This window comes from Cladophialophora immunda, assembly GCF_000835495.1.
Source record: "Cladophialophora immunda strain CBS 83496 unplaced genomic scaffold supercont1.3, whole genome shotgun sequence".
Taxonomy (NCBI): domain Eukaryota; kingdom Fungi; phylum Ascomycota; class Eurotiomycetes; order Chaetothyriales; family Herpotrichiellaceae; genus Cladophialophora; species Cladophialophora immunda.
The window spans coordinates 4,234,451-4,254,636 of NW_015622543.1; the positions used below are offsets into that span (position 1 = coordinate 4,234,451).

At 54.1% G+C, this 20,186-nt stretch overlaps 7 protein-coding genes across 7 annotated transcripts; 5 read left to right on the plus strand and 2 right to left on the minus strand.

The window, feature by feature from the left end:
- Positions 1 to 259: 259 nt before the first annotated feature.
- Positions 260 to 1,461, plus strand: PV07_05879 (uncharacterized protein). The gene has a single exon (XM_016392802.1). The coding sequence runs from the start codon at positions 440 to 442 to the stop codon at positions 824 to 826; it is 387 nt and encodes a 128-aa protein (XP_016250321.1). The 5' UTR covers positions 260 to 439; the 3' UTR covers positions 827 to 1,461.
- A 555-nt stretch (positions 1,462 to 2,016) lies between these two features.
- PV07_05880 (uncharacterized protein) lies at positions 2,017 to 2,976 on the plus strand (the record flags this gene model as incomplete). Its single annotated transcript, XM_016392803.1, has 1 exon — positions 2,017 to 2,976. One exon carries the CDS (start codon positions 2,017 to 2,019, stop codon positions 2,974 to 2,976), a length of 960 nt encoding a protein of 319 aa, XP_016250322.1.
- Positions 2,977 to 4,193: 1,217 nt separating this feature from the next.
- Positions 4,194 to 4,801, minus strand: PV07_05881 (uncharacterized protein; the record flags this gene model as incomplete). Its single annotated transcript, XM_016392804.1, has 2 exons — positions 4,194 to 4,437; positions 4,671 to 4,801. The coding sequence occupies 2 exons, from the start codon at positions 4,799 to 4,801 to the stop codon at positions 4,194 to 4,196; spliced, it is 375 nt and encodes a 124-aa protein (XP_016250323.1).
- Positions 4,802 to 8,791: 3,990 nt separating this feature from the next.
- Positions 8,792 to 9,139, plus strand: PV07_05882 (uncharacterized protein; the record flags this gene model as incomplete). Its single annotated transcript, XM_016392805.1, has 2 exons — positions 8,792 to 8,858; positions 8,916 to 9,139. The coding sequence occupies 2 exons, from the start codon at positions 8,792 to 8,794 to the stop codon at positions 9,137 to 9,139; spliced, it is 291 nt and encodes a 96-aa protein (XP_016250324.1).
- Positions 9,140 to 10,353: 1,214 nt separating this feature from the next.
- On the plus strand, positions 10,354 to 12,856 carry PV07_05883 (uncharacterized protein). The gene has a single exon (XM_016392806.1). It carries the CDS (start codon positions 11,489 to 11,491, stop codon positions 12,416 to 12,418), a length of 930 nt encoding a protein of 309 aa, XP_016250325.1. The 5' UTR covers positions 10,354 to 11,488; the 3' UTR covers positions 12,419 to 12,856.
- Positions 12,857 to 17,348: 4,492 nt separating this feature from the next.
- On the plus strand, positions 17,349 to 18,350 carry PV07_05884 (uncharacterized protein; the record flags this gene model as incomplete). Its single annotated transcript, XM_016392807.1, has 1 exon — positions 17,349 to 18,350. The coding sequence occupies one exon, from the start codon at positions 17,349 to 17,351 to the stop codon at positions 18,348 to 18,350; it is 1,002 nt and encodes a 333-aa protein (XP_016250326.1).
- On the minus strand, positions 18,349 to 20,105 carry PV07_05885 (uncharacterized protein). The gene is made up of 3 exons (XM_016392808.1): positions 19,248 to 20,105; positions 19,048 to 19,190; positions 18,349 to 18,994 (listed from the first exon to the last, which is right to left on the minus strand). Exons 1-3 carry the CDS (start codon positions 19,987 to 19,989, stop codon positions 18,563 to 18,565), a joined length of 1,317 nt encoding a protein of 438 aa, XP_016250327.1. The 5' UTR covers positions 19,990 to 20,105; the 3' UTR covers positions 18,349 to 18,562.
- Between the last annotated feature and the right edge of the window lie 81 nt (positions 20,106 to 20,186).

Here is a 20,186-nt window from a genome sequence, read left to right on the forward strand (position 1 = left end):
GGCATCGGCGGTGGCACTGGTGGGGCACGCCAATGGGCAAGTGCGCCATTCGCCAATTTGCGGATCTGCTCGGCTTTTGACCGCGGCGGGCGATTGCAGCTGCACGTGACTTGTGGGACTGACTCGTGCTCTAGCCTCGGCGGCCGCCTCCTGAGTCTTCAGCTTCAGCTCCGCCTTCATCGGTGGTGGATGCATACCAAGGCGCTGGCATCCGCATGTCAAGTTTGTTCTTCTCCAGACCTCTTCCGCACAGGACGGAGCAGTGTCGGCTTTCTCTTTCTTCCTACACATCTACTCTCCGCTTGACCGCTCCTTTGTCGAGAGCTTTTGCCACGAGGTCCACTACCGGCCTGCTCTTTTGTTGCAATCGTGCCGGGGCGTTATTGCGTTGACCTGGCATGGTGCTCTCGGTCTTGACTGACACCCCCTCAAGCCGGCGATGGGTCACCAAGGAGCACCGGCAGTTGTGGCATTGAGGTCGGGCATCTGGCAGTGTATACCAGTGGACAAGGAGCGGGAGAAGGATGGCAGAGAGAGAGGTCAAGAAGGGTTATTCCAGAGTAGTGGTTGCGGCCCTCGCACAGGCAACCCAGCGTCTCCAAATGCCGCGCCCCTGGTGGAGGAAATTGTGCCCATCTCATTCCTTCGCGCAGATGCCTACCTCTGTGTTGTATCTCTGATCTACGTGTCAGGCATTGGATGTAATGTTTTCACCTCTCTTTGGGCCGTCTCACGATTTCTGTCAGATTTTCTAGGTGGTTGTTATTTTGGACTCCCTCTCTTGTCCTGGTTTCCGGATCGAAGGTCGGTCGCCGGTCACTTGTGATTCTCAGGGCAATTGACCAGCAGAGAATCATTGTCGCGCCCTCTCTTTCTTCTAATGAGCCTGCACAACCTCCAACTCGAGTCCCGTGCATCAAACTGCCGCAATCATATTGATCGATGTGAGAGGATGAGGAGGTAGGGCGTCCTAGCAGGAGAATCACTGCAACTTGGGTGCCAATGCGAGCACATGGCGTCTCATGAGATCTCGCTGTGTAACCTCGGGCAATTCCCAGCCGCTGTCAGCTTGCTGCTGAATGGACGTCTTTGGCTCACTGCCCAAGTATGTCTCTGATGTTAGCTCTTTATACCCCGCGGTCAGCTGGTAAGAAGAGTAAACAGTCTCATATTCCTCACCATCTCAACTGCGTACTGCCACAAGTCGCCTTAATTTTCTCCATATCCACGGTGCCCAATCGAAGTATGTAACGGCAAGGCTCTATTCGACGGCGGCAGGAGAAGTGTCGGAGGGGAGCGAGTGCGGCAGAGTTGATTCATGGTTGCCGTCAACGCAGGATCGTCAAGTGAGAGGGCGTCGCGAACACAAACATTGTTTCGAGGGTCGAGTGTTTGTTGAGTTTGGTCTTTGGCTTAGAAGTTGACCCTATAGATGATGGACAAGGTACCGAGATGTCTTCTGGCGATTGATCATCTTGTCAAAGCTTCAAAAGTGATTTTCAACGCGGGAAACCAGGCGGCGATGAATGAGCAGGGGCAAGAACGCAGCGTGACTGCGGTTGGTAGTACCCAGAATTACGGCGCCGCCGCGCCAGGGACTTTCCTCCCCCTTTGTGGTTGTTGACTTTGCATCAACACCACGCCCATCACCCCAGAACGCACGCGATGAGCAAGTCAGTACAAGCATTTGTCCGAGCTGGTCCATTGGGCCAGGCATTGCATTGCCGTATGCATGCTCCCCGACTAGGCAGCTACATTCTCGTTATGCGAAGCCCGTTGATTGGCGAGGAGCAATACTACGCTAGGAGGAATCACTCCCCGACCCGCACAAACACGGTCGAACTCCACCCATATGCGATGCCTCCAGGGGGCATATCTACGGCGAAGAAGATCAGGTAAATAAAGGGAGTCAATGCCCGAGAAGTAACGGTAAAGTTCTCCATGGTATGTCCTGTAGACTACTACCAGAACAGCTGATTCACAGGAGCCCAGTAAAGTCTCGTCTCTGTCCAAGCCATGCCCCTTCTCGGCTTCCTCAATCCTTTCGACAATGTTCACGGATTCGAGCCGGACAAAGACATCCCGGATCTGGCGGGAAAGGTCATCGTCGTAACAGGAGGGAACAGTGGGTGTGGTAAGGAAATGATCTTGCAGTTGGCAAAGCATCAACCGCAGCGGATATACTTGGCCGCCCGATCGCAAGCCAAGTACGACGACGCCATGAAGGACATCTCTGCTGCAGCGCCCAGCGCGAATGTCAGCTTTCTGCAATTGGATCTGTCCTCGTTAGCGTCCGTCAAGAGGGCAGCAGATCAAGTCATCGTGGAATCCGACAGGCTCGACATCCTGGTCAACAACGCCGGCATCATGGCCCACCCACACGGCCTCACAGAAGACGGCTACGAAATCCAGTTTGGGACCAATCACATGGGCCACGCTCTGTTGACCCGTCTGCTCCTCCCGCTCATGCAAAGGACGGCGTCAAAACCAGGATCGGACGTGCGCATCATCAATCTCTCGTCCAGCGGGCATTTCATGGCGTTCGGCGCGGGAATCTATTTCGATCAACTGAAAGAGGCCAAGCCGTCATTCCAACCCACAAGACTGTATTCGCAGTCGAAGCTGGCCAACGTCCTGCATGCGAGAGAGCTCGCAAGACGGCACCCCGAGATCCTCTCGGTCTCAATCCACCCAGGCCGCGTCGAGACGAACCTGGCCAACGTCATATTTGACGAGAACGGCTTCAACGGCCGCTTCATGAAACTCTTCGACCACTTGGCCGGTCCATTGACCGTGCAGCAGGGGACGTTGACACAGCTCTGGGCTGCCACCTGGAAGAGGCAGGAGGTCAAGAACGGCGCGTATTATAATCCGGTTGGCAAGGAGAACCGCGGGTCCAAGCAGAGTCGGGACACAGAATTGGCCAAGAAACTGTGGGAGTGGACAGAGTCTGAGTTGGATGCGAAGGGGTATTGATGGCAACATGCAGGAGATCTCCCGGTCTGACTCAATGACGCGCACCTTAGCAATCACGAGGGAGAAGTTTCTTCAGTATGGAATCGACGTTGCCGGGAACTGAAGATGCCAACACAGGAAATGGTCGAGAAAGCGTTTGGGTTCGGTGAACGCGTATGGAGCGTCTCGTGTATCTTTCTATTGAAACAGTTGGAAGTTCATCAGAAGCGGAAAATGAAGTTCTGGCTCTAAGCGTTCTTGTTGGTCCGCAATGGCTTCTGAGTAGTAGCAAGTTATAGGATTTTGGAGGGCCAAAGGCCAACGGCAATTTCACCACATGCCAAGAACGACCCCTATCTCCACACCACCACTGTCCCCGAAAATAAAAAGGCCTCCCTCGCCTGGAATCGAACTGCACATATCGACAACCAAAAAAAAAAATTCCCAAAAAAAACTTGTAGCACTCTTTGAGAAGCGTGTCATCCTTAGTGCAGGGGCCATGCTAATCTTCTCTGTATCGTTTCAAATTGACCAAATGCTCAAATGAGCACAGTATTTTGGGTGCAGTAAAATATATATGATAAAAACTTTTCTCTCGCACGTGACTTTTATTCGGCTTCAAGCTGACCCCGCACGAGGCTCACAGTTATTCTACGGCACTTGCAACATCGATAACGAGGTTTTGGTCGCATTGTGTTTTATTCGCTAATCCTCTCTTCTGTCTCTGCAAATTATCATTCGCACCACCACCCCCCCACTTCAAGGCATCATAGGTTTTATTCAGCGGATCACTTCCAGCAGAAACTATGCTCCGACGAGCAGGTCTGTTGGGAAAGGAATGCCATTCATTGCTGACTTTTGCTATTTATCCTTGTTATCCTAATTTCATTCCTCCGAGTACATTCGGACTGGAGCAGGCGGAGCAGGCGGAGCTGTCAGCTCGAACTTCCCCGTAACATGCACTCCGCAGCTGAGCAGGGTGAGAGTTTGTTGAGCGCTAGAGAATCAGGCTGTCGGACCAGATGCTGGAGATCCTGTAGGTGGCTGGTCACCTGGTTGCAGTTCTTCCTGTCGATTTTGCCGATCCTATGTCAATTGCCGTGAGACTGCTTGCAATGAGTTCCGGAACAAGAGTTGATCTGGGATGATGAGGAGGGCATCAAATTGTGTTGAATGGCCGGCAGGGAAAGTTGGCTATCAATCCAAACCTTAGAGAATGCAGCTGTGTACTGATTACCTTATAAAATGGTTCGAAGTTCTCTCGCTTTCTGGCGATCTTCATCTCGAGGGGTAATCGCATCAATCACGTACTCGCCCAGGACTTTTTCTGTCACGCTTTGGAACTCTTGCCAAAGTCGTTGTGGGGTGTCAGGCTCTGCACCATAGGAGTTCCGGAGTCTCGCCTCTCTCAGAACTTGGAGTTGACTGAGAATGACTTGTGGCTCCAACATTGGTGCTGGACGGCGATCCACACCGAATGTGCTAGGTTCGATAGCCAGTTTGTGGAATACATGAGCAGAGGCATGCTTCGACACACGATGGAGATTCAGAATAAGAGCATGAGCTCGACAGTTGCTGGTGGCAATCGCAAGCAACAAGTCCGCCTTTATTTGAGCAAATTCTGGATGGTTCTCAAAAGCTCTGTCAAAAAACCTCGAGGAAGATTTGCTGTGTGTCAATCGCGTTGTACTACCCAACTGATATAGATATCCAACTCTTGAGCAAATGACAACATGTCAAAGAGGGCATCCTCAACTGTGGGAGGAGCTTCGCCAGCAGGTGTGCGCTGGATGTAGCCAGGCGGGAGGAATCCGGGCAAACTAAAAGGCTGCATCAATATTTGCATTGGCTTTTCTTTGTCACATGAGATGATGCGGTGAGAAATATGGTGAACTAAACACCATATTGAGCGTGTTGGCTCTCTGAGGACTTCAAATTTGAAGGTACCAGGTTCAGTGGTCATCCACTGGATTTTTTGCTGAGTCTGGGGCTTTTGAGGGCGCCGGCCATATGGACCTCGATCATAGTTAGCAGAAAATCCGATGGAGGGCCGTCGAGAAAATACCTGCTGTAATGTTCTAACTTCTGCCTTGTTTCCACCATTTTTACGTCCTCTTTGTGTGGCGATGCTACGAGTAGACTGCTAGTCTTGGGGTCCTGTGACAACAGTGGTGTCTGACGCGATTGCTGACCGCACAACCTGCGATGTGCTTGCCTCTTGAGGCAGCAAGTGTCCTACAGCAGGGCCTCGCTGAGGACGATATCGCCCAGGGTTTCGCTAGGGAGGGTAGAAGCCATCGTCAAATTGGGAGAGGTAGTAGCCATGGTCGGGCTCGGAAGGAGGGTAAAAGTCAGCGTATCGCCGAGGAGGGTCGTGGCTATAGTTTGGCCGGGCAGGGTAGGAGTCGTCCTTCGGTTGGGTAGTAGGTAAAAACGCGCCACAGGTGCAGTAATTTCGAGTGCCAGCGGGCCACACTCGAGCACAATCAGGGTTGGGGCAGGATAGATCAGAGTAAGGAGCAGGGTGGGAGTAAGAGCTTTGAGACGCCATTTTGGTGCCTCTAGAGGGTCTGTATGCTCGCTGGACAGCAAGCAGGAGTTGATGTTGATGATGGAGATGGAGATGATGATGAAGGAGAAAGAGAGAGGGGAGACTGAAACTGTAACTACCAGCAAGCTTGAAAGAAAATCCCAGTGTGATCCAAGGTCCAGCAGTGAATTGGAGCGGGCCAAAGTGGTTTTGTATGTGAAGCTGGCAGAGTCGGTTCATAGAAACGGACTTTGATCCTCGCTGTTGATATGTGAGCTCACAGGTGTCATTGTCCGTCCGGCCACCAGAAGGGAGAGAGTGTAGACAAGACACCTTGTAGGCGATCCTCCATGTTGATATGTGAGATCACAGATGTCATTGTCCTTTCGGCTACCAAAGAATATCCTTCCTGTGTGCAAAGGAAGCGAAGACGATGACTTCGAGACCTCTTCTTGAGACTCACATACCAGTCTAAAAGAGAGGGCATGTATATATAAGAGGGAGAGGGAGAGTGTGTGAGAGAGAGAGGAAAGAGGACAGGGAAGGTACCTTATTGACGAATCTCATGCTGACATGTGAGCTCATAGATGTTATTGTCCATCTAGTTTTTGCAAAGGAAGCGATGACGCTGATAGAGACCTCGTACTAAGACTGATATACCAATCTGAAAAAGAGACAGAGCAGATGAGCCGCCTGAGCCCGACTCTGTGCCGAGTTCTAGCAGGAATAAGTTTGCAGTTGTTGCAATGTCAGCAACGGGTCAGAACCAAAGGAACATATTGTCCCCAAGATAGGCTTGGATGTGTTTCTGCCAGATACTCGCTGCAAATTCGAATCACCGAGGGACCAAGTCCTCTCCAAGATGCGCTGCGGAATTGACCTTAGCCGACGTGAGTTCTGAATTGGCCTTGTCTCGGATAAGAGATCTGGGGCACTGTCTGCCTGTCGGCTAGACAAGCAGACATGACGACCTTGTCCGGTAAAAGAACCCGTGTCCCGTGTATCAGGGTGGAATGGAAGCAGGGGCGTGATCGGTTGCTGCGGAATTCTTTCTGCGTCAAGTTCAACTGGGGAGTCTCTGGTGACATATGAAGAGGCACTTGGCGTAGCAAGCCTAGCTTGCGGGTCTTTCGCAAGCTGACTGGGGTCGATGGGCACGTCATTCTGAGGATCGTCCATGTTTGGAGCTTGAACTTGGCCCGGACCTGTATTCTGGAGAAGGCCATGTGTAAAGGTAGGGTTCCAGGCCCGATTCTGCGCAGGATTCTGCGTTCCGTCCTGTACCGGATTTTGCGTAGTGTTCTGTTGACCACGTTGAGGACGACTTTGGGCTCCTCTACTGCGTTCTATCATTTCCTGTAGGAGACCGGGATGGTAAAGACTTGGAGGAGGGTAAATAGGGTTCGCAGGGTGTGGCCGTGGTAGCCTTGGACGGTGGTGTCGACGACGGCGAGCCATCGTGATTTCTGGAGGGTTTCTTGTTGTGAGAGATGATGCAGAAGGTTGGGCTTGAGATAAACGAAGAGCTACTTTTGAAATTTGTTTTCTTTCTTTCACCTCACTCATCACTCAGCCGACGACTGAGCTGGTCACTGCCCTTCTTCGCGCCATGGGGAAAATCGGACGAGCTCAACGCGAGGACCCTGCGACCAATTTTCCCTCCCGCTGAAAGAAAGAATAGCTAGGCATTGGTGAATGGATCCTTCCAAGAAGTAGAAGCGAAGGCGGTGGGACGAGAAGAGCAGATCAGGGTTGGGAATTTGCAGGCTAGATTGCGAAGGCAATGGGAACGGCTCAGGGCAGGAATGCTTCGCAGAATCTATCCCCAGCAGATTTGGTCAGTACTGATCTCGAGGCTATTCATTTGACTACCTACGTGTCTACGCGACGATACGAAGCGGAGGAGAGAAGTCCTTCTATTGTCAAGACTACTGATCAGTCAGTCTATCGGACAACCCAGTCAATGTTGTTGTTCCGCCTTGATTTTCCACTCAGTCTCCAACCACTCATTGTTCTTCAGCATCTCGATTTCCTGCTGAAGTGACTGTTCCTTGAAATCTCCGTCTCCGATCACTCATTGTTTGTCTTACATCTCGACCTCTTGCTGAAGTGACTGCTCCTTGAATTCTCCGTCTCCGACCACTCATTGTTCCTCTTTAGCATTTCGACTTCTTGCTGAAGTGGCTGCTGCTGCTCCTTGAATCTCGCCATTTTCATGCTTAAGCGAGCCATGGTTCCTGCAACATCCCGTAACGTTGATTAGCGGCCGTCAATTGCCCAACGGTCCGACTAATCTCAGTCTGCAACTGCGAGTTTGTCCAGCTCAGGGCAGCGACCTGGTTCTTCGGCGCCGTGTGATCGGCTGTAGCTTCTTGTCGGTATGGATCAAAGTGCCGTTGAAGGTCTTTAAGAAGCTTGGCGTAGCCAACTGGTTCTTGGAAAGCGGTGTGGTCCGTCGACGGTGGTAGCTTCTTGCCTATATGAATCAAAACGTTGTTGAAAGTCTTTGAGTAGCTTGGTGTCGTCGAAGTCGCCACCCGTCACAGGCCCTGCGGGCGACCCTCCACTCGGGGGCAGGCCAGTCTGGGTAGACTTGTTTTCTTGAATCTCCGGTCTCCTGGTGTTGACGGGACAGTCTGGGGACATGCTGTGCATTCTTGGACTCAAGGAGGGCTAAGGCAATCTCGACTGGAGGCTCCGAGGGATGAAATAAGTGAATGTAGGCACGAGGAATAGGTCTCTGCATAGGACACAGAATTGATGGAGGGGAGCGTGCGAAGAGGGTGGAAAGTGAGGCGCATCTTGTTGAGCAGTCCGGGACGGGAGTTGGTTCTGACAGCAGTCTGGGGATAACGATGCTCCCATGCGTACAGTGTGAAGAAGAAATCAGATCCGCAAGGGGAAGAGAAGGATTCAAGAGAATGATGGGATGGAAGAGTGACGATGTCTATTTGGATCAAAATGAATTTGGTTTCCAGGCGAAATTCAGCGTCGTGACTTTGGTAAATGATGAAACGGCGAATCCGACCTGGGATTTAGAGTCGACTAGCTTAACCTTGGACAGTTCTCTAGAATAGCAATCTACACTATATTATCCTTCTCTCTAGACAAGATGTTCACTGCTGGAGATCTTGGAGCGACACTGACAGGTTGCTGGAGACGGAGTCGATCTCCTCGACGCCGGCAACAAGAAGGCGAACGTACCGCAAAAAAGTCAAGTCATTGCCATCAGCAGTGCCGCCGCGTACAATCGAAAAATCAGCGCTGGGTTCCCCTTACTCGGTGAGCAAGGCAGCCGTGGTTCAGATGTGGAAGCAATTGGCCACTTTCTTATCGCCGTATTCGATCCGCGCCAATGTTCACGTACCTGGCAGTAAGTCTCGTGTGCGGCCAGGAGAGAGGCATGGTTCTGACTTGTGATGCTGTCTAGTCATATCCTCTGAGATGTCTCAGTCGCTCCTCCAAAGCTTCGGCTCCGACACTGAGAGCGGAGGCAATCTGTCAAGGGCTGAAATCCCCGTGTGCCGCGCAGGTACTGGGGAAGATGTGGCGAGCACAATCCTCTACCTGGTCAGCAATACCGAGGCCTTTTTGCATGGAACCATAATTCCATCAGATGGCGGAAGGACTTCTATCACCCCGGCTGCATATTGATGACAGGGGAGAGCAGGACTGCTCTATGGTGGCCACGGTGAGGCATTCGTGCTGCCGTCACAGCCGTGCTTTGGTCGGCATGGCTGCAGGAGGGCTTTCTGGGCAGCTCCAATCACCACAGCAATGTTCGAACCGCGGAAATCCCTACGAATCGGTGTGGGCGAAGATTGATCATTCCCAGCTGAGGTCAAAGCCCAAAGCCCCTGAGATCAGGCGTCGGCAACCAACCAGATCCCGAACGGCGCAAATCCCGACCGTCGCATTGGTACCATGCATCGACATTGGTTTTTCTTCTGGCAGTAAGCTGCAGTGTGGTTACAAGAAGTGCCGGGCAGCAGAACACTTGCAGCTGCGGCTCAGTGACGTGCGTGGTTGAGGCACCCGCTGTTCTTGGGGGCTGGAAAGCAACGGAGGGCTTCTGCTGGGATCTACCGTACTCGGCACTCCGTAGATGCTCCGTGAATTCTCCGTCCTTCAAACCCCTAAAGCTTCGATAGAAGATTCCAAACGGCCTCAATGTGGGGTAATGTGTTCATCTGTACTCCGTATAGAGTAAGGATCTTGTTCCCTGTTGGCATGATATGAGCAATCCCCGGAAAGTGTGTAGGCGGTGACCGCTACCTGCAGAAGTCCTAAGAGCTGCAGATTCAAGGCACAGCTTCTCTACTGGCGGTGGCGATTCTGGCAAATCCTTCCCCTGATTCCACGCGCGACATGGGGAAACTAAAGGCGATGTTTCCCTGCGTCCCGCCTGTTTGGCACCAATCATGTCTCCAGCAGCCTGATCAAAAAGGGTGGTGTCGACATCGTCTCTGCGGCGTCACGGATGTCTTTCCCTCTTCCAACCTCCGCGCCCCTCCTCCGGAGCGCCAACGTTGCAGTCCCTCCACGACATTTTCCGCCCTCCTTCACGTCCATTCTTCCCTACAGGCCAGGTTTCTAGGCCCGGCAATCTGCCACTTTCGCGCCGAAAGAGACGGTCGATCTCGGGGAGCACAAGGTCCCTCGACACCATCCAACCGTGAGTTGAATAGAGCCGTTGCAGTGGAGTCGTCGGAGGCTTTTGGAGCCATGGCTGGAATTTGCCATGAGCAACACGGGCTGCTGATGCAATAGGGGCTAGCTGAGACATTGGGACAAAGACACAGGGATTGGTGGACCGGGTGACCAGATCTGCGTCCCTTTTTCACCATCGAGATTGCTGACCTTCCAGTGAGGGTTAGTCTACCTCGAACATGACGACGTCGAAACGTGCTGCCAACCTACACGTGCTTCCACAGGGATTCCGGGGTGTTTGACGAAGAGCTAGCGCAAAACTTCGTGGCGAAGCTCGGAGAATTCCATCTGGGCGCCACAAGCTGAAGCAGGTGGCGAGTAAGATCCCAAGAATGAAGCGTCTTCCCTGCAGCCGAAGTTTCTACGACGGCTTCGATTTGTATCGCCGCGACGTACCCAATATTCGTTTGGGTGGTTAGCCACGCCCCTATCACCTCTGATACCACGATGCCGGGATGCGGGCAGCTGAGGGATACGACAGCAGCAGGTAAAGCAAGCACAAGCTACAGCCAGCAGGAACCGCCATGGCCTTATCGACGAAGCGCTGGGGGCTTTGGGCCAGGCGTGGGCCTAACTAACAACAGATGTTCAAGGGTTGTTAGTGGGAGTCGTAGGGAGCTCGTCAACAGTACCCGGCAGCGGACTTCATCCCTCCAAGACCCGCTAGATCCATGTATGCAACCACCCTTCACCACCAACGGGCAACCTCACCTGGCACCACCAAGAGCCACCAGCAGTTGACGCCTTTTAAAGGGTGCGGCCTATCTCGACCATCACACTCTCTCTACCTTGCATCTGGGTTCCCTTGTCTGGTCACATCCAGCTCGTCCCTCTTCGGAGTTCTCAACACCAAATCTGAAAACGTGCTTCAGCCGGAAGGGCCATCGTCACTCTGCGAGTTCCCCCTCCCCTCCACTCCAGCCCAACTACCCAGTACTCTGATTCCGTCATACTTTACTAGCGGACTTTTCATCACCTGGTTGGCCGGAGAAGGCGGTGTCCCACGCAACTTCTAGACGGCCTCTGCTACACCCCATTTTCATCCAAGCGTCGCCATTTGCTCCGTTTGCATGCGTTGGTGTCCTGGGGCGTCGAAGCCACTCCTCAGACCCATCGTTCGATTGCCCTTGGCCTAAGACCTCGCCAATCAAGTATCATATGCGACGCCCTCCTTACGTCCTCGGCTATTCAACCGTGCCGATTTCGATCTTACGCTCCCTATCTCGAGGCCCACGGTTGGACCAGTCTCTATAACTTCTGGCTGGCGAATGGTGAAGTCGATGTTGGTCACCCATGGAGTCACCCATGGATCCCGAAAGCAGCGAAGGAAGCACCAAGGCCGACGCTGTCATATCTAAACAGCAGCGAGTGCGCGATAACCAACGACGGAGCCGCGCTCGCCGCCGGGAATATCTTGCGGAGCTCGAGAACCAGTTGCAACAATGCCACATAATCTGTCGTGAGGCCGACCTACAACGCAACGCCTTTGCAGAACTCCAAGCCGAGAATGCTCGTTTGCGAGATTTGTTAAAGAATGCTGGTATTAGTCCTGACGATGTGGAAAGTTCTGACAAGGAAACAACGCTTCAACGGCCCAGAGGGCTCATGCCAGCCTCTTTTCGACAATTAAAGCCCAAACTGTCCATCCACGAGGCCACGAATTCTCCATCTGCAGTGAGCCAGAAGCCTGGCAGTGCTGCATATTGGTCAACATCGTCGCCCTCGTCCTGCTGCACGCCACAACCTCCCGTGTCCACTGAAAACTTTGCAACCTACGACACTCAGTATGGTCAGCAGCTGATGCCACCACCGACGGTTCCTGCGACCGCAATATCTGCGACGGCAGCTGCAAACAGCTACACAAACAGATCCTATGAGTTGTACTTCCCGCCGCACGGCCTGGAAGCACACCCACCCAGCGAGCCTTCGTTTGTGTGCCACGTGTTTCTTGTCCCGCCGAGCGGACCCCTCTATACAGATGATAGCAACAGCATTTCCTGCTCGGTGGCGAAAGACATGATTTCACAGTACAATCCGACACCAGAAGAGATGGAAAACATCGTAGCCAGGCTTTCGACGGCATTCAGCCGACCCTTGTATCAAGGAGAGAGCTGTCGAGTCAACCGACAAGTTTTGTTTCAAGTCCTCTACGAGATGAATTCCAACCAAGGCCCTCCTTTTGTCACTGGCCAGGTCATTGACACAGAACAGAACGGAATGTGACAACTGAGCTCCACGGAGTTTCTTCCAATCTGGGGGTTTGATCTGAACCCCCAACGTTGCGACCGGCGTAAGGTCAACAATGGTTCCTGTCTTCCGTTATGGGCGACGGCACAGATGTTTCCCACGGTCTGTCACAATCCTGAATCAAAGCAGCAACCGGCCAATTGGGTAAGAATGCTTGCAGAACAATGCTATGTTGGAGGGATGTCTTTGAAGTAGCGATATATGGACAAAATCGGGATACTGGGCGTTATGGCAATTGGGTAATCATCCACGAGACCACGAAGACATACGGAGGAAACAATACAGTAGGAAACAGTCTACTGAGTCAAAATAATGATCACCATGTACTATATGGGCATTTCGAAGGGAGATGCAAGACCGAGAGCACCACATGCACCAAGTATTCTTTTTTCTTCTTCTCATCTTGACAGTGGCCATTGAGTGACGCTTTGATACTAGAAATCAAGTATACACGGAAGACAAAGGTGTTTTCTGGCTATCTCGGATTCTATCAAAGCAATGACGATGGGAACTCGGCAAAGATGGCAGCCATGGGTCTGTTATGGTGAATCGTCTGAAGACTGGTGTGTCATGTAGATGTCACCCGTGACCTATCGACGGTTCAGTAGGCTAGAGCTGGGAGCCTGGGAACGACACTCCTGAGACAGACATGTCGAAGTAAGACACGATGCTGCGCGCCCAATGTCGCCATTACCTTTAGCCGGTCTCTGGAAGGTTTCCGTGGATACATGATCCCAGAGGCACAAAAGGGGAAAGAAAGGTGGAGGGAAATGCGCAGGTGGATGCGCAGTTACGGGTTGTGCAAAGCTGCAGTTTGCATCTTCTGAAATCTAAGTCGTTTAATTGGCCAAACCTTAATGAGGAGCCTATACTGATTAGGCAAGACCAAGATCCACCAAGGGATGAGGTTCGGCGGGGCACGAAAAAAGAGTGGTTCTTCCGGCCGCTAACCAGACCGGATTAAGTATCTCCGCATTAGTCTTCAGCCAAACCAAGTTTTCCCCGGCGCCCTCAATGCGATCCACTTTCCACTGCCACTTCAGCAATAATGAGACTTGGAAGCTGAACAATCAATCGTTGTTTTTTTTGGGGGGGAAGGGGGGGGGAAGGGGGGGGGACTCGCCTGCTTTCTCTGTATCATTCAAGACCACAATACGCAGCTTTCCATCTCGACCTTAGACCCCCCATTGTCGGACCTCTGGTATCCGCATCCACGGCCCTGATATGAACCTTGTCCAGGGCTTATCAAAAGAACTGAAACTACGTTGAATGGCACCACTTTCCGCCACGATTGTTACCCGCTCAGACGCCACGCCATGCGAAAAGAAAGGAGGTAGTGACCCCGCACTGCAGACAAACTTTAGCCTTCCAACCTGGTGGGCGGCTTCATTTTCATCTCACATGCAAAGCAGCGCCCCAGTGAACGCCTGCCATCCCCCCAACGTCCCCCTTCGACTGCAGCTGCAAGTGTTGTCCCCTCCACTGGCAAGACAACCACGTCTGTCAGGTGGCCAAAGTGCCAGGTTGACCTGGCGAGTCATCGGCCGCATGTTCACCTCACGACAACATCATGGGCGGATGTGCAAGGCCGGACAAGGACTTTGAATTCCAGGTCTTCCACCGTTGCAGCTCTGTGGTCCCCCCTCTCCGCCTCCGCCTCCGCCGCAACCTCCGTATCAGCTGAGCGCTGCGCAATACCCACCGTCTCTACCCTGGCTGAAGCGGGGGCCCATTGACTCGTCCTGCAGTGCCATCACCTTGCGAGTCGTATGCGTCGACGCGACCATCATCATGACCGGTCGTTCGATGTGGAAAGAGCCCCCATCAGGCTGCACAACTTGTTGGGGAGTTCCCGGTGTTCCCTTGGTCACTTCCCTGTTGCTCTCACCTGGGCCAAACCTTGTGGCTCGTTGTCGAGCGAGCCTTCTACAATCGCTGTGCGTCACACAAGGGGAATATATTCTACTGGTACTATTCAAGAGTAGGTGGTAAAAAGGCTGCTGGCTGACACGTGCGCAGATAGGGATACTCGTAGATATGGAACTTCAGCGACCAGCCTGTTTCACCTTTCACGGCCTCTCTCAACACGACGTCTACCAGCACAACCAGATGAATGCTATGCTCGATATATCACCGCAAGTCCCACGAGAACCTTTCACTTGAAGACGTGTCCCCTCTCACTCGGTTCTAAGCACAGTAGCGGAAATGCATTTGACACATGATGTCGTAAAGACTTTGCTATACTGGACATCGGCGTGAAAATTGACGAATTAGCCAACCCACCGGGTTCTGTTCTGTCCCTAGTTTTCAGGGGCTGGCGCTCACGAGACTTGAGATACAGTGCCACGTCAGCCCGCAGTGCAAAGGCCACTTCGTCGTCGAGTATTTATGACATGCCAATGTTGCAACAACATCTACCGAGGACCCTCCTACCACACGGTTTCGTAACACTTTTGCTGAGGACTTCGCCTCCGAGCGACGTTTACTAATAAGCGATACAATCTACAGTTCAACTCTCCCAGGTCCCCACTTGCTCTTCAGGAAGGGCACACCAAAATACCAGACTGTAGCACACGCAGCGATTCCTGCCGTCCAAATCGCGCAGCCGATTGCAGCTCCTACCAAGAACCACCTCCTCAAGTCCTCCTTTGCAAAGAGCCTGGGATATGCTTGGCCAGATGGTACTTCTTTCCCGAGGAATGCACAAAGTCGCTCCCACCCTTCTCCCGCGCGGTACTCCAATAGCCTGTCCTTGGGGACCACTCTGCGACAATACTCATTGTGGCGCAAGTAGATGTCTGTGCTGGGCGTGCGATAGACGGTCGTATTGTACAGTTGACGGTTCTGGTCTTCCCACTTGGGCGCGATTTGGAGGACCAGAAGACGCGTCGAGGGGAACATCCAGGTGGCAGTATACCACCATGGTGAGTACGTGAGATCGAGGGTTTTGGAGAAAGAGTCGCGCCATTGTTGTGCGGAGTTGCGGGTGGACAGGATGACCTGCATGTAGGGAGGAGTGGTGAGGATGGGACTAGCAACGACAACACGAGAACAAGGCGAAGTAGATGCTCACAGCCCAACCCGCACCCGTAGCTTCACAGGCTTGAATGGGCGGCGAACCCGCTTTTCCACGAGCTTACCTTTGCGTCGGGATAGACCTCGACAAAGTCCTCCACCATGATGCTTGCCGGGAAATCGACGACCGCCTTGTAACCTTTCAAAAGATCACGGATGATGGCGTGCTTTTTGGCCTTGTCGGTCTCATTCCACGCATCCATCCATCTTTGGCCACGGCCATTTGCATCGCTCAGCCAGTCGCTGACCATGTGATGGCACGGAGTGTATCCCAAGGTCTGAAGCGCCCCTTGCAGCGAGGACGTGCCTGTCCGGGGAAGGCCGATCTGGGACAGAGTTTGCTCAGGTTAGGGCCAAGAATGCGGAACAATAACACCGCTACCAGAACAACGAGGCGGAGATGAGAAGCCTTACCCCTATCACTTGAATGGTATCATCAGCCTTGTCCGACATGGCGCGAAGCTGTCGTCGTAGTTTCGGAGTGGCTTCGAAGCCTCAAAAATCTTGTCTGTCCGAGTTCGGGAATTCAGCTGGGAGATGGCGAGGAGTCGAAGTCGGCGGGGGCATCGCTCCCCTTTTCAAATTCCGTAGTGACCCGGCAAACTTTTGGACCTTTTGCTGCGGCTGAAGATAGACCTAGCAATGCGTGACTTTCAGAGGGCGCGATAAGGGCCGTGGAGGAACCAGGAGAAGCGGCTGCCTCGTGTTCGTGGACTTCGAGTCTCCCACGGCGACGCTCATACCCTCTTTAGCAAGGCGCATTCCGTGATGTCCCAGCGCCACGGTCCAACCCAACTCTTGGCCAAGAAGCTCGAGGAGGGCACAGGCTTGAAGGGGCTCATCGTCGCCGAATCGGCTCTGCTGACCGTGGTCGAGGCAGGGATGTCAAAAGGACCACGAGCCGCCACGAGGCCGAGACCTCTGTTGGACTTTGTGGATGGGCCAATCGCCGAGGGCCATCCCGCCCCTTTTGCAAGCGAGCCTCGTATTCGTGTTTGCCAAGCATGAAGCGATTCGCGACTCGGCCAGGCTTCGTTGGAGCTTGTCCGGTCGGCTCAAGGGGTTGGCGAGGTCTCGCTTGGTCTCGCTAGTTAGCAGCCGATGGCTGGTAGGGGGCGGGGGAATGAGATGCCTCGACCACCAGCTCTCATATTCACACACCTTGACCGGAACTGCGACGCTGACTGAGTGATTATCTGCGGGACTGACGGTTGCCCAATCGACACATGTAAGGCCTCCATACCCCTCATGCAGAAAGAGTGGCCACCGCAAAAGTATGAGATCGCCGAATTAGGAAAACACAAGACTCGAGGACGAAAGGGCGGACATCAGGGGGACATGAAGCTGACTTGGCAACATCTCCAACCCTTCTAAACCAGATCCAAATCTTTCAGTGGGCGCGTTCATCGACATGCAGCTGACATAAGTTTGCCTAGATGGCCACCATCGTATCGACCTGCGCATCCCGTGGTTTGCAGATACGTCGCCCGTCGATCGGCGCAGCGTCACCAACGAATCATGGGCTCTTTGAGTCTCTGTCGCAACAGACTCTCTCGCTTCATTGACTGAAAAGGTTGTTGTTTCGTGATGCATTTGCAATGTCATACGCTGTTGGAAACGGAAGTTGAGGTTGGTTGATTTGTCACCCCCTTGCCAGGACGTATTTTGGCAAGGGGAGAGTGATGGTAAATAGAGGACCTCCTGGCCAGCCGGTCCTCTTGGGGAGCCAGTCCTCTACAGATTGCCCATCGAGAAATCTCCACGACGCTTCCACCGTCACTCCCTACAGAGTGGTGCCATCCCCAGCCTACATCTTCCATACAGATCCAAGATGCCTCGAGTCTTGGTGTTCGGAGCAACAGGCTATCTCGGCCAGGCCGTCACCCAGGCCCTGGTCCGCAGCGGCCTGCACACCGTCTATGGACTCTGCCGATCTGCCCGCAAGGCCCAAGCCCTGGCTGCGTCCGAGGTAACCCCCGTCGTCTGCGAGGACCCGGCGAACACACCGGGGCCGTACCTGGACGCGGTGCGCCGGTCCCGAATCGACGTCGTGGTCGACTGCACCGCCGCGTACGGCGACAGCGCCAAGTTCCTCGCCGGCGTCAAGGCCGCCGGGCAGGAGCGGCTGGACGCGTTCAGGGCGGAAGGCGTGGCCGCGCCTCCCAAGATGGGCTTCATCTACATCTCCGGCGCCTGGGTGCACGGCACGGCCGACGCCCCCGTCTCCGACCTGGACCCCGTGGGGACTCAGTCTGCGCCCGCGCCGGCCCTGGGTCTCGTGGCGTGGCGGCCCGAGCTGGAGCGGCAGGCCCTGGCGGCCCGCGACGTGCTCGACGTGCTCATCTTCCGCCCCGCGCAGATGCACGGGCGCAGCTCCGCGGGCTGGGGTGCCCTGTGGGGGCCCATCGCCCAGGCCGTGGTCGACGGCCGGGGCCACGTCCAGCTCCCCGTCGCGCCGACCTCGCAGTCTCCCGTGATCCACGTCGACGATGTCGCCTCCGCCGTCTGCCTCGGCGCGGGCAAGATCTCCCTGCTGGGAGGCACCTCCGTGTACCCCGTCTTCGACCTGGTCTCGACGACCGAGAACATCCGCGACATCCTCTCCGCGTTCGCACGCGCACTGGCCGCGACGAAGGGGAAGGGAGGCAATCTCGGGCCCGAACTCGAACTCGAACTCGTCGGGCCCGGCGACAACCCTTTCCTCCAGGCGTTGGGTGCCACTGTGATGTATGACAGCGCCCGGGCGCGAGAATTGCTCGGTTGGGAGCCGAAGAGGAACGGCCTCGTCAAGGCAATGGACATCTACGCAAGAGCGTGGGAAGCGAGTCAGTGAGGAATGTGTGCAAGGAACATCGTAGTTAGGGGTATCTTGGTACAGAGTGAAGAACAGGCCGGCATGATATTGTGCCTATGTCGGTCCTGCGCAAATGCGAAGGCTGCATCCACAATCTGCATTGACCCGTGCTCGTCGCGGTGGCTTGTTCACCCGCTCCACTGCAGGCTCTGCTGCGGAGTTACGCTAGGACAACGTGTTTTAAACCAAAATTATATTTTTGCGAGAAGGCTTCTTTCCATTTTCGGTCCCGCTGGCTGGCTGACGGTGTGACCTGGTGGAGCTTTTGGCTGCTCTGGGTGCAGGTCCCTCGCGCCCTCGTCGACGATCCATTGCTTGACACACTCGACGAATCGGTCGATCTGCTCGACCGTGTTCCCCGCATGGAGGCAAACCCTCACACGCTCCGTGCCCTCGGGGACGGTCGGTGCGACGACCGGGCGCACGATGAAACCCGCCGACTGGCAGTACGAGGCCAGTGACCGGGGATACGGGCTCAGGATGGCAAAGATGGGCGACTCCGGGCACGTGGTTGGGAGCGAGACCAGACTCTTCGACACCGGCCCACTTTCCGCAACGACAGCTGCCAGGCTTTGTAAGCGGGTGTAGAGGTGATCGATCAGATGGTAGAGGTTTGCGGCAAGCTGGCAAGGAAATGTTAGCTGAGGCAGCGAATGGAGGGTCAAGAGCGCCATACCAGATTCGCTTTACCCATTTTGAGCCAATCATATGCCGTCTTGATTGCGAGGAGAGAAGGATAGGACATAAAGGTTGTGTAGATTAAAGGCCGGGCATAGTTGATGAGGAAGAGACGAATGACAGGAGAGCACAAAATGATCGCTACACACTCGTTAGCCAAAAAGGACGTGCATTGACACTGAACACCCGAGCACTCACCGCCGTTGCAGGCAAGAGCCTTGCCGAACGTATGAAGGCGGATGGAAACACGCTTTTCAAGTCCGAGTTCACAGACTCTGCCGGAGCCGTTCGGTCCATACACCCCCGTGGCGTGGGCCTCATCAACCACCAGGTGGGCGTTGTTGTGCGGCAACATGGCTTCTATCAGATTGACAATCTCTGTCAGAGGGGCGAGATCGCCTTCCATGCTGTAGACCGTCTCCACGGCGACAAAAATGGTCTGACTGGGGCTCGAGGAGGAAAATTGCTGCAGTATCCGGCTCAGGTCCTCGACGTCGTTGTGCTTAAAGGGTATTTGTTGCTTCGCCCTGCATTGCCTCATGCCATCGTGGACACTGGCGTGGATAAGTTCGTCATAGATGATGACATCCCCTGGTTGCGGGAGAAAAGTAAAGATGCTGACGTTGGCGTCAAAGCCCGAGTTCGTCAGGAGGCCAGCTTCGGCGCCATGAAAGGCAGCAAGGTCACGCTCGAGGCTCTCGGCGAATTCAGAGTTGCCATCCAGGAGCCTTGAGCCTGTTGACCCAATGGGCGTATGGCTCCGATTCAGCACCGCCAGATAATCATCCTGGAATTCTTTGTTGGTGGACAAGGACAAGAAGTCGTTGGAGGAGAAGTCGACAGAGCCGGGGGGACTCGACTTGAGGTTCCGGAGCTTCGACTGGGATCGACGTTTCTCCAGGAGAGCAGCAAGGCGCTGTTCCAATGGGGATGATGACATGGCTGGATGGTGTCTGACGGCTCTGATACTTTCAAGTCAACTCGCAGACAGTGGTCTCTTCGCGTCTGCTCTTGTCGTCGGCGACTAGCTTGTCGGATGGATCGAGGAAGATGGAGAAATGTTGGGTCAACAAGTCGAGGCTGATGGTCCTCGGCGTTGGACGAAATCCGTCGAAAAAGGAAGTTGACGCGGGACTG